The 13,752-nt window shown below is 50.6% G+C and overlaps 2 protein-coding genes across 2 annotated transcripts in view; both read right to left on the bottom strand.

Moving 5' to 3' along the window:
• The window catches only part of SHISA4 (shisa family member 4), a 9,286-nt gene extending 5,965 nt beyond the window's left edge, over positions 1–3,321 (bottom strand). The window contains exons 1-2 of the mRNA XM_004700086.2: positions 3,306–3,321; positions 1,149–1,213 (exon numbers count right to left, since the gene is read on the bottom strand). Of these exons, the coding sequence (XP_004700143.1) occupies positions 1,149–1,213; positions 3,306–3,321 (81 nt within the window). The remainder of the gene's footprint in view (positions 1–1,148; positions 1,214–3,305) is intronic.
• Positions 3,322–10,431: 7,110 nt separating this feature from the next.
• IPO9 (importin 9) overlaps positions 10,432–13,752 on the bottom strand; it is a 48,700-nt gene continuing 45,379 nt past the window's right edge. Inside the window, exons 20-24 of the mRNA XM_004700085.2 lie at positions 13,453–13,586; positions 12,722–12,844; positions 12,215–12,322; positions 11,983–12,059; positions 10,432–11,585 (exon numbers count right to left, since the gene is read on the bottom strand). Coding sequence (XP_004700142.1) covers positions 11,475–11,585; positions 11,983–12,059; positions 12,215–12,322; positions 12,722–12,844; positions 13,453–13,586 — 553 coding nt within the window. The 3' untranslated portion in view covers positions 10,432–11,474. The remainder of the gene's footprint in view (positions 11,586–11,982; positions 12,060–12,214; positions 12,323–12,721; positions 12,845–13,452; positions 13,587–13,752) is intronic.

The raw sequence follows: 13,752 nt of genomic DNA, 5'->3' as shown, positions 1-13,752 counted from the left end.
CTCTGAGGGAGAAAGATGAGACTCAGACCCTGCAAAGATTTTTAGTCTTGTGAACCCTAAAGAGCAGTTCTACTCTTGTCTTGGGTCCTCATGAGTCAGAATCAATTCCATGACAGTGGGTTTTGTGTGTGCATGTGTGTGTGTGAGAGAGAAATCAAGACCAAGGGAACCAGGGCAGTGCACAGAAGACCCAGCAAAATCTAAATATGTTAGAGGAGGGCAGCCAAAGGAGAAGTGACCCATCTTGGGCCCTTGCAGGCTCTCGCTCACCCATGTAAGGAGCAGGCAAGTTCCTGCCCCAGGAAGTTGCTGGTGGTCTGATGGGTTGTTTTAGGACCTTCATTTGCTGATGGGCATGACTCAAAATGAGAATAGCAGCAAAAGTCTACTAATAATTGAAATTTGGAATGTATGAAGTATGAATATAGGAAAATTGGATGTCGTCAAAAATGAAATGGAATGCATAAAGATTGATATCCTAGATGTTAGCTAAATGGACTGGTATCGGCCATTTTGTATCAGATAATCATATGGTTTACTATGCTGAGAATGCCATAATTAAGATGAATGGTGCATTCATTGTCCAAAAAGGACATTTAAAGATTTATCTTGAAGTACAATGCTCTGTGATAGGACTTTATCTATCTGCATTCAAGGGAAGCCAACAATACAACTATTATTCAAATGGATGTACCGACCGCTACAGCACTGAAGAACTGAAGAATTCTACCAACAGCTTCAGCCTGAAATTGATCAACCATGCAGTCGAGATGAACTGACAATGATCAGTGACTGGAACCAAAGGGAGGTACAGCAGTTGGAAAAGATGGTCTTCCTTGATGCTAGAAATGAAGTTGGAGACCATGATAGAATTTTGCAAAATCAACTATTTGTTCATAGTAAATACTTTTTTTCAACAACACAAAAGGGGACTATACACACAGACTTCCCCAGATGGAACCCACAGGTATCAAACTGACCATGTTTGTGGGAAGACACGATGGAGCAGCTTAATATTAGCAGCTAAAACAGGCCAAGGGCTGGCTATGGAACAGACGATCAATTGCTCACATTTAAGCTCAGGTGTAAGCTGAAGGAAATGAAAACAAGTCCACGAGAGTCAAAATACAACCTTGAGTCTATCCCACCTGAATTTCAACATCTAACGAGCAGATGTGCTGCACGGAGCCCTGATGAGAGAAGACCTGATAGGCTGTGGGAGGGCATGGAGAGTATCATTCATGAGGAGAGCAAAATGTCATGAAAAAGATGGGAAAGAAAGAAAAGATCGAGGTGGATGTCAGAAAAGACTGACAACTGCTCTTAATTGTAGAGTAGCTAAAGCAAAAAGGATGAAGTCAAGGAGCCGAACAGAACATTTCAAAGGGCAGTTTGAGAAGACAAAATAAAATATGATGAAATGGGCAGAGACCTAGAGTTAGATCATGCTCAACATGCCTTAAACTGAAAGAACTACAGAAAAAGTCATGCCTTGAGTAGCAATACTGAAAGCTACAATGGGAAAAATACTGAATGATGCAGGAAGCATCAAAAGAAGTTGGAAAGAATACACGGAGTCACTTTACCAAAAGAGCTAGTTGACATTCCACCACTTCAGAAGGTAGCATATAAGCAAGAACCAATGATACTGAAAGATGTCCAAGCTGCACTGAAAGCACTAGTCAAGAACAAGGCTCCAGGAATTGAGAGACTGCCAATCGAAATGCTTCAACAAGCTGGTGAAGCACTCACTCGTCGATGCCAACACATCTGGAAGACAGCAACTTGGCCCACTGACTGGATGAGATCCAGGTTTGTACCCATTCCAAAAAAAGGTGATCCGACAGAATGATTAGAGAAGACTATCTTTAATATCACATTCAAGTAAAATGTTGCTGATGATCATCCAGCAACGGCTGCAGCAGTGCACCGACAGCTTTCCGGGGCCCAGGTCAGATTCAGGAGGACACAGAACACGGAACATCATTGCTGATGTCTGATGAATCTTGGCTGAAAGCAAAGAATACCACCAGAAACATGTTTGTGTTTTATTGATTATGCAAAAGTATCCAAACTGCATGGAGAATAAACTATGCATAGGCCAGAGAAGAATTCCAGGGCACCCGATGGTGTCATGTGGAAACTACATAGATCAAGAGGCAGTTGAGCCAACAGAACAAGGTCATACGCAGGGCTTAAAATTGGGAAAGGCGTGCTTCGTGGTCGTATCCTTTCATCATATTTATTCCATTTGTATGCCGAGCAAATCATCAGAAGCTGCATTATATGAAGAACGTGGCATCAGGACTAGAGAAAGGCTTATTAAACACCTGTGATATGCAGCTGACACAACCTTGCTTGCTGAAAGTGAGAACTTAAAGCTCTTGCTGATGATCAGGGACTGTAACCTTCAGTATGGATTATGACTCAGTGTTTAAAAAAAAGACCAAAATCCTCACAACTAGACCAAAAGATAGCACCATGATAAATGGAGAAAAGATTGAAGTTGTTAAGGATTTCGTCCGGCTTGGACCCACTGTCAGTACTCATGGAAGCAGCAGTCACGCGATCAAAGGATGCATTGCATGTTGAAAGGCAAAAATGTTACTCTGAGGACTAAGGTGTGCCTGGCCCAACCATGGTATTTTCAATTGCTTTGTCTGCATGTGAAAGTTGGAGACCAAAGAAGAACTGATGTTTGAATTATGGTCTGGCAAAGAATACTGAAAGTACCATGGGCTTCCAAAAGAACAAACAAGTCTGTCTGGAAAGCAGTAGAGCCAGAATACTTCTTAAAAGGCAAAGATGGTGAGACCTCGTCTTACACACTTGGGACATGTTGTCAAGAGATCAGTCCTGGAGAAGGGCATTGTGCTTGGGAAAGGAGGGGGCAGTGAAAAAGAGGGCGGCCCTTAGGGAGATGGACTGACACGGTACCTACGATGGGCACGGGCACAAGAAGGACCCAGAGGGCAGCGCAGAATCAGGCAGTGCTTTGTTCCGTTGTACCCGTTGTACTGAGTTGGAACCAACTAGGTGGCACCTAACAGCAAACAGCAAGGCTGGCAAGTGGTAGAGCCCTCCCTCTAATATGAATGAGGACCATTTGTGAAAACTGTCACTCTGACCCTTAAAGGTGACCCAAGCACTCTATTGGGGCATTATCTTTGCGATGTCACATAGCCTTCCTAACAGTACCAGGAGTTGTCCTAGTTTGGAGACTGAGGTGCACACAGCAGGGATTCGAAATTGGGTCTTGTTATCAAGGCCCAGGTTCTGCTGCTCCACCAGGCCTAGTGCTGTACCTGGCACAAGGTGCATGTCCTCAGGGTAGCGTCCCACCCTGCCCTTATCGTAGCAGGCGTCTGCACCTGGAGGAAAGCTAAGGGTAACTCCAGTGGAAGCTGACCCAAAGGGGGGGATGGGACCAGGGCTGTGGGAGGAGGGCACTGTTAAGACACCTCAGTGTGCAGGTGCATTGGAGACAGCAGGGTCTGGGCTTTCCTGAGGCCCTCTCTGACCTTCCCAAGCCTGGGCCTTGGAGCCTGATCCCTGAGACTCTGGCCCCTCTCCTTCTCCAGTTGCACCCAACTCACCTTGTGGTGTGAGTCAAGCTATTCCAAGATATGGGAGGAGCGTCACACAGGAAAGCCTTCTGGGCAGCCCTCTGCTTTCCCTGTCTGGCTCCTGCAAACAGGTAATACACATTCCCTCCCTCATGGTCAGAGGTAATCAATCTCATCACCCCTTGGCTAGGGAGCTGTGGATAGTGAGGTTCCTCCTGGCATGCCACAGCAGGGGTGGCATGGCCCAGAGCTCTAAGAACTTGATCATGTTGGGGATTGAAGGAACCTGGGTGCTGTGTCCCAGGGTAAACCACCTCTCCCCTAAATCAGAAAGGTGTTCTGGGGCTCGCTGTCATTTTGTTGTAAATGTAGGTCTGTTTGTAACTCTGAGAGATCTGAGGAGGAGGGTCAGGGACACTGGGGCTCAGACACAAGATTCAAGGAGCCTGCTTCCCCACAGGGATTTCTGGGCACATCTTTATAGGATTGTTTAGCTCTAGGAATACCAGGCTTCTAGTGTGCAGAGTGCTCAGGGCAGTCTCAGCGGCCAGCAGCCCAGGGTAGCCAGGCTGACATCTGAGAGCAGCCTTCTACTCAGAACACTGAGGGCTGTGGGCGCCATGGAAGCCACTGGCTGCCAGAGTCCAGCCCAGCCAGTGGGGCAGGCAGGGGAGGGCCAGGTTATCTTTAAATGGCACCTTGCTCAGTCTGCAGCTCTGCCAGCCGGGCGGACAAGTGTTATTTTGGGCCTTGAGGGTAAGGGAGCAGGAAGGCTGTTTACAGCTCGTCTAGGCACCACTACCTCTCCCTCTCTGGCCTGCTTTGGAAACCGTGGCCCCCAGCTGGTCTTGTTCCCCGAGGTGCGTCCCACACTAGTCTTGTCAACCATCTGCATAGCTGGGGGCTGGAGAGACCCAGGGTCTTTCTTGCAGAGAGACCAGCGTTCCAAGGGTAGGTTTAGTTGGTAAGAACTACATTAGATGGAGATTAGCTGAATACTACGTCACTGATTACTTGACAGAAGGCACTGTGATGTGCTTTGTTGTACTGACTTACTTAATCCTCATAACCACTTCACGAAACAGATCCTAGTGTTACCTGCTGCGTGGATTAGAAAACGGGGCCTAGAAAACCCAGAGCATTTGCTCAAGACTAGCCAGCTGGAAACTGGCAGTGCTGAGGGTCAAACCCAGGCAGTCTGGCTCTTGAGTTCACACTTTTAACTATTACCATACAAATTCATGTAAAAGCACATTTTTAATGCAGTTTTTGAGGTAAAATTTGGGGCCTTGGCTGATATTCGGGTTGGCTTATACTCGAGTATATATGCTATATAGACACAAATCCTATCCTGCCCCTTACTGGCTTGGCAAACTTGGGAGAAACCAAATCTGTGTGGTCTTTGAGCTCTCGACATGAAGTGGATCATGGTTTGGGAAAACTCCGATCCACAGGGATCCCTCATCAGAACTGACAGAGGCCCCTGGCTGTCTCTCCCTATCTAATGGGACAAGGTGGTCAGGGTGGAACAGGCCACAGGCAGTGCCTGGGGGGGGCCTGCCTGGGGGAGCCCCGCCCCCCACCGTGCTCTGGCTCAGGAGTTACCACATATCACTGAATTGGAAAGGCAGTTCCCTGGCAGCTGAGGAGGTATGGCATCAGGCCTACACACAAAACCAGGAGTGGAAGAAATGCTACGTTTCTTACAAACGGAGTCGGACACAGGCCTCTATGTCAGCTGGTGGGGAATCTAGCCCGTTGTTATAGTTTGCTTCCCCTTCCAGGATCAAGGAGTTTCTGGGATTGAAATGCACTGGGGTGGGCACTCCAGGCCTCTGCCTACCTGGGCCCCACTGATCAAGCCTTTCGCAGGGTACCTCGGTGTGCAGGCCCAGCCCCCCACGCCCAGCCTGGACTCCACGTTGTCATTGCCCTCACAGCCTCTTCCAGGCTGTGGGGGGTTGTCCGCATCACTGCAGGCCTTGTACAATTCTGCTCCCTACTAGTTGAGCCCCCTTTCAACTTCCCCAGAACCCCAGGCAGGATCTCAGTTCATCCAAGCTTTCCCTGCAGCAACCAAAAGCCCAGCTGCCCTGAGGCAGTCTTGCTTTCTACCCTGAGGAAGGGAAGGCAAGGAAATCCAAAGAATTTGGGTCTGTTCTTGGAGGGGGAAAACCAATCTAAGGAAAGCAAATGAACACATCAATAATTCATAATGTCCCACAGAGAAAACGCAGAGACCCATCAGGTGGAGCACTGGCCACTGTTTGCCTCGATCCTCTGCTCCCCACGGCAGAACCGCAGCGCGTCCGCAGAGCTGTCCTCCCAAGGGCTCACCAAGCCCCTAATTTAGCAGCTGCATCTGTGAAACTGTGTAATCCAGTGAGTCAAGGAGAGGGAGCCAAACTTAGCTCCCAGCTGTGGGGGTGGAGTGGAGGCACACTGTTCACCATTTGAGGCGCTTTAAATAAGTCCTCCTCGCTTCTTATCTATAAGCCTGTGAGGTATTAATTCTCATTTTCCGGATGAGGAAACCGGGCGTGGCGAGGACAAGCCTCCTGTGCTGGCTTCCCGCTTTCCAGCTTGTCTGGGCCTCTGGTCAGGACAGCGGCTCTTCGTTCTTCCTGCAGGACATATGCTAGAAGTCCAAACAACCTAGCGTGGTCTGCAATGTTAGGACCCCAACGGCAGCCCGATCCTCCTCGTCGAGCACTGGCATGCGAGGGTCCTTGTGAAGATGACTGAAGTTAGCCTGCACCGCCCTCCAGACGGAGCAACGGAGCACACATATCGGCGTTTTAGTAACAGATGGCCTTTGGCTGCTTTGCTACTGGGACCTCGATCCAGTCATGGCTCCAAGACCTGTAGGAAGAGGGCCTCCCCACGATAGGACTCCAATGATTGCAATGCCTCCTCTCTGCTTGGGTGCTCCCATTTAGGGAGAGAAATGAGGCCAATCCCTCTCAGTCACCAAGTCCCCTCTCCTGTTGCCCCCCGGAACTGCTGCCAGGCTTCATCAACCTGACCATGTCACATACATGTTTAAAAATTGAGTGGTCTCCCAAGGAGCTCTCCTGCTTTTTTGTCTTCTCCACGGCAAAGTCCTAGCCCACCCGCATCTGTCTAGACAGGAAATTCGAACTCCAAACCAAACTCATCCCCATCTAGTCTAGTCCGACTCATAGTGACCCTACAAAGGGTTCCCATGGATCAAAGGGGGAGACAGAGGAGACTTCCTACCCCTCTACAGCGTTGGTCTTGGCAGCCCACAGGGTCGGGAGTTGGGACGGACCGATGGCCGTGAGTGAAAGAATAAAGGAACAGAGTCTCTTCTTTCTCCTGCTAGAAATAAAACTCAAATCAAACGCACCGCCAGCAATTCTGACGCATGGCGACCCTGTAGAACAGAGAACTGGCCCTGTGGGTTTCTACTCCTTATGGGAGTAGAAAGCCTAGTCTTTCTCCTGAAGAGCATGTGTTTTTTGAACCGCTAGCCTCTCTATTAGCAGGCCACTGCATAATCACACCACCACCAGGGCTCCACCCTGCTAGAAATAGGGGAGGCAAAACAGGGACATGGTGTCAACAGTGCCGGCTCATGTGACTGGAAGGCGCCTACCATGACAGGTGGTAGGGAATAGCTCCGTGCACATACAGAATCACTTTTGAGGGCTACTTGGTGGTCTAAATGAGTTGACTTAAGTTTTGGGGAGTCACTGGCATTCACTATGTGCTCTTTAATCTGCTATTTCAAGGGTCACCTCCTCAGTGTGGCCCTTCTTCTCACTGTTCTCCCAGCTGGAGTGTCTGGGGGTGCCCATGGCAGAATACGCTCAGCTGCTGACCAGAGTTGCAAGCCCAGCCCAAGTACCTTGGAGAAAGGCCAGTGATCCACTCCCGAACCCAAACCAGGCATCGCGAACCCTGGGGACAATTCCTGGTCTGTAAGCGCCCTCGAACCCGCTCCATTGTTTGGTCTGCTTCTTTCAGTGTTTTCCCTGGTCTGCGTTCATGTCACGGATTAAACTGTCTCCTAAAACGTGTGGTAGACCCTAACCCCTTTGCCTAGGGGGCTAATCTCATTTGTGAATGGGTTGTGTTGTGTTATGCTAGCAAGCCATGATTGGCATAGGGTATGTCCTGCGTCAAATTTTGAACAAAATAGGAAATTAAGTGGACACAGATGGGATATGGGACCCAAGCCACAAGGTCCCCAAGGAGTTCAGTAAGAGACTGAGGAGCCAAGGGCCTTCCCCAAGAGCCCAAAGAGAAAGAGGTGGCACCCTGAATGCCAGTGTCCAGCCTTCGATCCAGTGAGAAAATAAGAATATACAGAAAAGAGGTGGTAAAAACCAAACCCACAGTGCAGTTCTTTGACAAAGACGGGGTCTCTGAGTCAGGTCGACAGCTGTCACTAACCCCTTTTATGGCACAATGTCTATTCCAAAGCGGTGTCCTGCTTCCTGTACATGGTGTATTCTGGTTCCCTTCCCTCCACAATTCAGTCTCTCCACACCGATTTTTCTCAAGGTTCAGAGGTGAGCACTAACCAGACCTCCCCACTTCCTAGGACTTCTGCTGGGTATAGTGCACCTCTGATGCCCTACACCCCTGTGATGCCACCGCAGCCCCAAACCAGCTGGGCTTTCTGGAGAGCCAGGAAGAGTGCCTGGTGCAACAACTACTTACTGCTGGCACACACTCAGTAGTCTTCATCAACGGAAGCAACTCCATATTGAGGGTGCCCGTTTTTATAGTTTGTGGAATTGTCTGATCTTGAATTATCAGTCTTCCCAGGGGGTCTCCTGTTATTTAACAATTCAACCAGAATTCCTCCCTTACCAAGTATTTCTTTTGTAAACACGTACATTCTTTTTGGATCAAGTGGAGCATTAAAGACCTCATCTGTCATTAATATCAAAGGAGAGACCCAAGAACAGAGCCCGGGGCACATTGCCAGCAATCACCCCCAACAATGGGCTGTACCAGTCCCAGGGCAAACCCAAACCATACTCACTGCCACGGTGAGCAGACAGACTTACAGCTCCTTGTGGGGCGGGCAGACCTGGCCTGTGGTTAACTCTGTGGCAGTTATCCTTCCCCCTGGGAGCAGCTGATTGTGCACTTTAAAACTTGTGGCTCCCAGCCTCATGAGGCTACCAACATAGAAACAGAAGCTCCCAGGCCAGCTACCCATTCCTGTAGCGCTATGATGTCCAGAGCATTTCCTCAGTCTGTGACTTGTTAGTAACAAAACTAGAGACTATGAAGCAAGTTTGGTCTCATTTGTCCCTGTGTGCAAGATGGACATCTATGAATTCCAGTGACCCATCACCCTTTTCAAAACCCTTCTTGCTTGGAATGATCTGCTTGCTGTGGACTCCCACTTCCCAGTCTATGCCAATTGTAGGTTTGTGACTTATAGCTCCGTCTGTGGATTTCTGTGTCCATCTTCTGGTTTCTGTTCCCTTCAGTCTCTAAGATCAGCAAATTCCTGGGGGACATCCTCTCCGTGTCCCCAGCTGCCTGCCATCCACCAGGGCGAGACGAGCATCTCAGAGTGAGTGCTGTTATTCCTGCCTCCCTTGTCTCAAATGCCAACTCCTTCTAACAGCCCCCCCCCACCACACACACACATGCACGAAGCTGTTGAGATTCTGACCCACGGAGACCCCATGTGTCAGAGCAAAGCGGTGTCCCAAAGGCCTTTCATCAGTTAGCCCTGCCGACACAAAATGGCTCAACTTTCCGTCAACACCCCTGGCCTCAAGCCACTGATTTTTCTCCACTTTTTAACACTGAACTCTTTTCCTCGTTTGGACACTATCTGCTCTGCATTCCTGTTACAAAGGTGTGTGACCTGGAAACAGGATTGCCTGCCACAGTGAGGTAAGGGACCCAAGACCCTCCACTTTCATCCACCGTGGGAGTCTTTGGGGGGAGGGCTGCCACCCTTTAACCTGAGTGACACTGGAGCCCTCGCCTTCAGGGCTCCGTCAAAAAATCATGCCAAGGAAAACGGAAAGGATCTCTGCCAGGGGGCTGAGAACCATTTTGGCATGAGATGGGCTATTTTTCTAACTAGCAGGTCCACAAGAGGCCCACATCATTAATCTGCCTGAGGGCCTTAACCCTCCCCATGCTGGTACGCCAATGCTGCTGGCACAGGATAACTTTTCTGCCACCATCAGAGGCTACTCCACCTCGTGAACCAGCCCGATACTCTAGCTAGCAATCCACCCAAATGGTACTGCCTCGAGGTCCCCAAGGTTGATGCCTGAGGGACATTCTTCCAGGCCTGCTGTCACTCCCCTTATACAGGCACACTCTGTGCTGAGCACACACTTTCACAGGCGGTGCAAGGTCATGGGACAATACACCTCCCACTTTGGCTTGGGGGCTGAACACCAGGGACACCTAGTGGCGCCAAGTTATGTTCTAAAACTACCCATAGGCATACAACGCCGGTCCCTAACACTGCTTCGATATCCTAACAGGGAACCTTCTCAGACGACATCTTCATTTTCCCCAAGTTCCTTCTGTGAGACTGTAAACCTCAAGAAATCTGTGGGTCTACAGTGGGAGCCAGCTGTGGGGACTACAGAGGGGGAAGCTGGGGTCCTTTCCTTAAAGGTCTTCATTCACTCCAAACCCACAAGATGGACCTTCTCAGCTGAGGGAGCTATCATGGAAGCATGGCTGGAATAAGGGCAAGGACAGGCCTTGACGCGTCACGTGTCACGTGAGTGCAGTTAGACAACACGTGGTAGAGTCTCACTAGCCATCCCCCCCGCCCCCATTGTTGTTTTCTTGAAGAGCACCGAAGGCACAGGTGCCTGAGACACCTTACACTGTAGGGACGGAATTCATTTGTAAAGGTTACTTTACTGTCCTAGAAAAATACAAGTTCCAAATTCAAGGGCTACAACTGAACCACTTTCGAGGATTCCTGAGGGAGGGGGAAGTAACTTTTGAATGATCAGATTGTGTGGTAATATGTGAGAGGTATATTAAATATAGTTGGGTGGAGTTAGACTTTTTTCCAACCTTTTTGGTCCCCTCCCCCCCTTTTCTAAAACAGAAAAACCAATGGCCACCTGTCTGGTGTGATGTGTGTGCAGTCTACTTAAGAACAGCTTGGGGGAGGAGTTGGCCTATAGCATGCGATGAGGTTGAAGACAAGACTACTTCCTCTGACAGGAGAGCTGTGTAGTGTTGTGCGATGGGCCAGGGAGGAGGATCAGAGCGGAGGGTTTAGGGTGTAGCTGTTCCCACTTGTCCTTACTGTGAACCCAGAGCATCAGTGGTCAGGGGTACAAAGCATGAACTGTCTCTCCAGGGAATCCTATCAGACGGAGCACGTCACGTGCCCTAAGAAAGTAGAAAGGTCTGTTTTATAATTAAAAGGGCCACGACTTTCTGTGCTCCTGACCGCCACTGCCACAGAGCAGATCGACTCACAGGCCTGCAGGGCAGAGTGGAACTGCCTCAGTTTCCAATGCCGCGATCGTCACGGACACAGACTGCCGCGTCTCCCTCCCTCCCTCCCGTGGAGGGGCTGTCGGGTTGGTGCTGCCCACCTTTGGGTGGTGGCTGAGCTCCTCAACCTGTGTCACCAGCGCTTGCTCCCCGTGCTCCTGACGCTTCTGGCCTCGCCAGCAGACGACTGGGGAAGACAGGTGGGGCAGCGCTGGGGAGGAAAACGGTTCTGATGGGATGTCTTTGGGGAGGCCTTTGCTGGGCTGGTGGGCTCAGTCTGAGTTGTCGTCTGGGTCAGCCTGGTGCGGCCAAGGGCCCGTGGTCAGGAAGCCCCTCTAGGTTGAGAGATGGCGCACCTCCAGGCCGGTGAGGGCTGCAGATGGTTCTGGCTGGGCCAGCAGGACGAGCAAATGCACAAAGGCTCCGAGTTTAGATGCCGATGGTCTGCAGAACCCGCCTCTCGCTGTCATTCAGGTGTCCTGAGAACATGATGTAGCAGGGCTGCTGTGCAAACTGGCAGAGGAAGTCCGTGAGATAGGCCTGGAGCAAGGGAGGGAGAGCGGCGGTATTGTGGGCGCCCAGGCTTGTCTGCCACTTGGTGGGATAGGCTCCCTGAGCGGACCGTTTTCTCCATCTGGAGCTAGTTGACATATACCCCAAGGATTACATTCCACAGGGAACGAGATAAGAGGTTCCAAGGTGGTATGACAGCTTCTCCCCCAAGGACTTCTACACCATAAGCTCCTTTCAAAGCTGGTTTCGACACTGGACTGAGCCTCCAGCCCACCCACAACCCCTGACCACTAGTGAGGTAGGAATGCTCCCGAGGTTACTAGGATGAACAATGAATGCATTTGATCCCATGACACTCTCTACCCCTGCTGCTATGGCTTGAGACATTCGTCACTTGGAAGACATCTTCTCTGAACACCCTCACCTGCAGATCAATCTGATAGAGAGGATCCTTCAGGGCATCAGGGTCATCTTCCTCATCATCCTCGTAGTAATCCTCCTCTGTTTTAGACACAGCCAACATAAAGGAGGGGTCAGGAGCTCAGGGGATGCAGCTTATAGGCCTGGTCCCTCCCCTTTCTCCGGCACCCCAATCTTGGCACCAGTGTGCAGAGAACAGGTATTTCCCCCAAGTGTCCACCTTTCAAATTGCTTACCGTATTTACTTGTTGCAAGAATGTCGGATAAGAGCTGGCCAGCTAAGCCGTCTTCCTCTTCGTCGTCATCCTCCTCCTCCTGATCCTCCCACATATCATTGGAGTCTTCTACTTGGGAAGGAAAAGCCGTGGAAGTATACTCACCATCTTCCCTCTCTACAGCCAAACATGCTAGAAGAGAAGGGGCCCCAGGGTTCCTGTCCTTCAGCCTGCACCGCCCCAGGGGAGAACTAGCAATGGCCCACACCTCTCAGGAGGTTTGAATGGAGGTCCAGAGGGTTCTGGGACGGTCACAGGAGATAAAATGGCTGAGAAGCTCTTGGCATGGACCAGACCGAGAGAGGGAGAGTGTCCCTCTCCGGGATGCCCTCTAGCTCAGGCTCTGTGAGGGAGGCCTCAGGAGGCAGAAGAGGTGCTTCCTATTTCCGCTCGTGCCAACTGGTGACTTGAAACCTTGCAACTTGATCTGCCAGTTGGAGGGGCCTGAGAAGAAGGGCCTGGGTGTACCCTGATTCCACTCTGCAGGAGTAGCCTGGCGAGCTGCGTTGGCCTCCATGACGTTCGAGAGCTCGTTGATGATCAGCTTGAGGATTTTGACCAGCAAAGGAATATTTGTCCAGCGCTCAGGGTCTGTAAGGAGAGGAAAAGCTTCAAGTCAGCTGGCAAGTGGGCTCATGTTTGATAGTGCCCCCAGCCCCACCCCTCAAGAGTTGTCACTCAGCTACCACTGTGTACCGCCCCTCAGACCCCCCAGCCTCCCTGGGACACTGGCCACCAAAGAATGTGTTAAAGCTGAGTAACTTCATCTGGCACTCTGGAAGCTGAGAAGTGAGGACAGAGAAGGGAGCTCAGGAATTAATGGTGAGTTTTTACCAGTGAGAAAGCTCTGAAATCGCGTAGCTATATGGAACACGATAGATCTCTCTTGGTAATGATGAACCCAGTTACGAGGGAGAAGCTCTGCACTATCTGTAAATGACTGGAGTCACAGACCAAGGAAAGCCAGTAACAGACATGCTGAAAGGCGCGGCACGCTCCAGAATGCAGCTGGAAGCTAGGGAGCCGTGCTTCAGCACCAGGAGAGAACTGTATTCTGACCCATTGTTCACTTACAGCTGTGACTGCTTCGTCAAGCCCACCACTAACAACGCTGTTTAAAATGCTGGTGCACCCCTGCCTTCCACCCGAGGTGCCTTTACCCCCCCAGAGACGCCTGGAGGGAAGGCAACAGCACCCACTTTTGGCCGACTTGGAGCGGGTGCGGATGCCCTCGTCCATGTTGTAGATCTCCTCGCCCTTCACTCGGATGTCCTGCAGCCGCTTGTCGTCTGCGTTGATGCCGTGCTGGAGCAGCTTACACAGTGCCACGGAACTGGTCAGGGGGACAGAAAAGCCCATCAGACACCACGTGGCGTCACGCCAAGGGAGGAAGCACTGTGTCCGAGACCCTCTGCTCTTTGATGGTAACCACACTGTTCTCAGCTGACTAAGCGAGGTTAACCGAAAGTGAGACTAGTGTTCACAAGGATGGTCTAATA

Source organism: Echinops telfairi, unplaced genomic scaffold (assembly GCF_000313985.2).
Source record: "Echinops telfairi isolate 266 unplaced genomic scaffold, ASM31398v2 ScPeMD7_7424;HRSCAF=8462, whole genome shotgun sequence".
Taxonomy (NCBI): Eukaryota; Metazoa; Chordata; class Mammalia; order Afrosoricida; family Tenrecidae; genus Echinops; species Echinops telfairi.
Note: the sequence above shows the minus strand (reverse complement) of the source record. Positions and strands in the feature narration are given on the sequence as shown.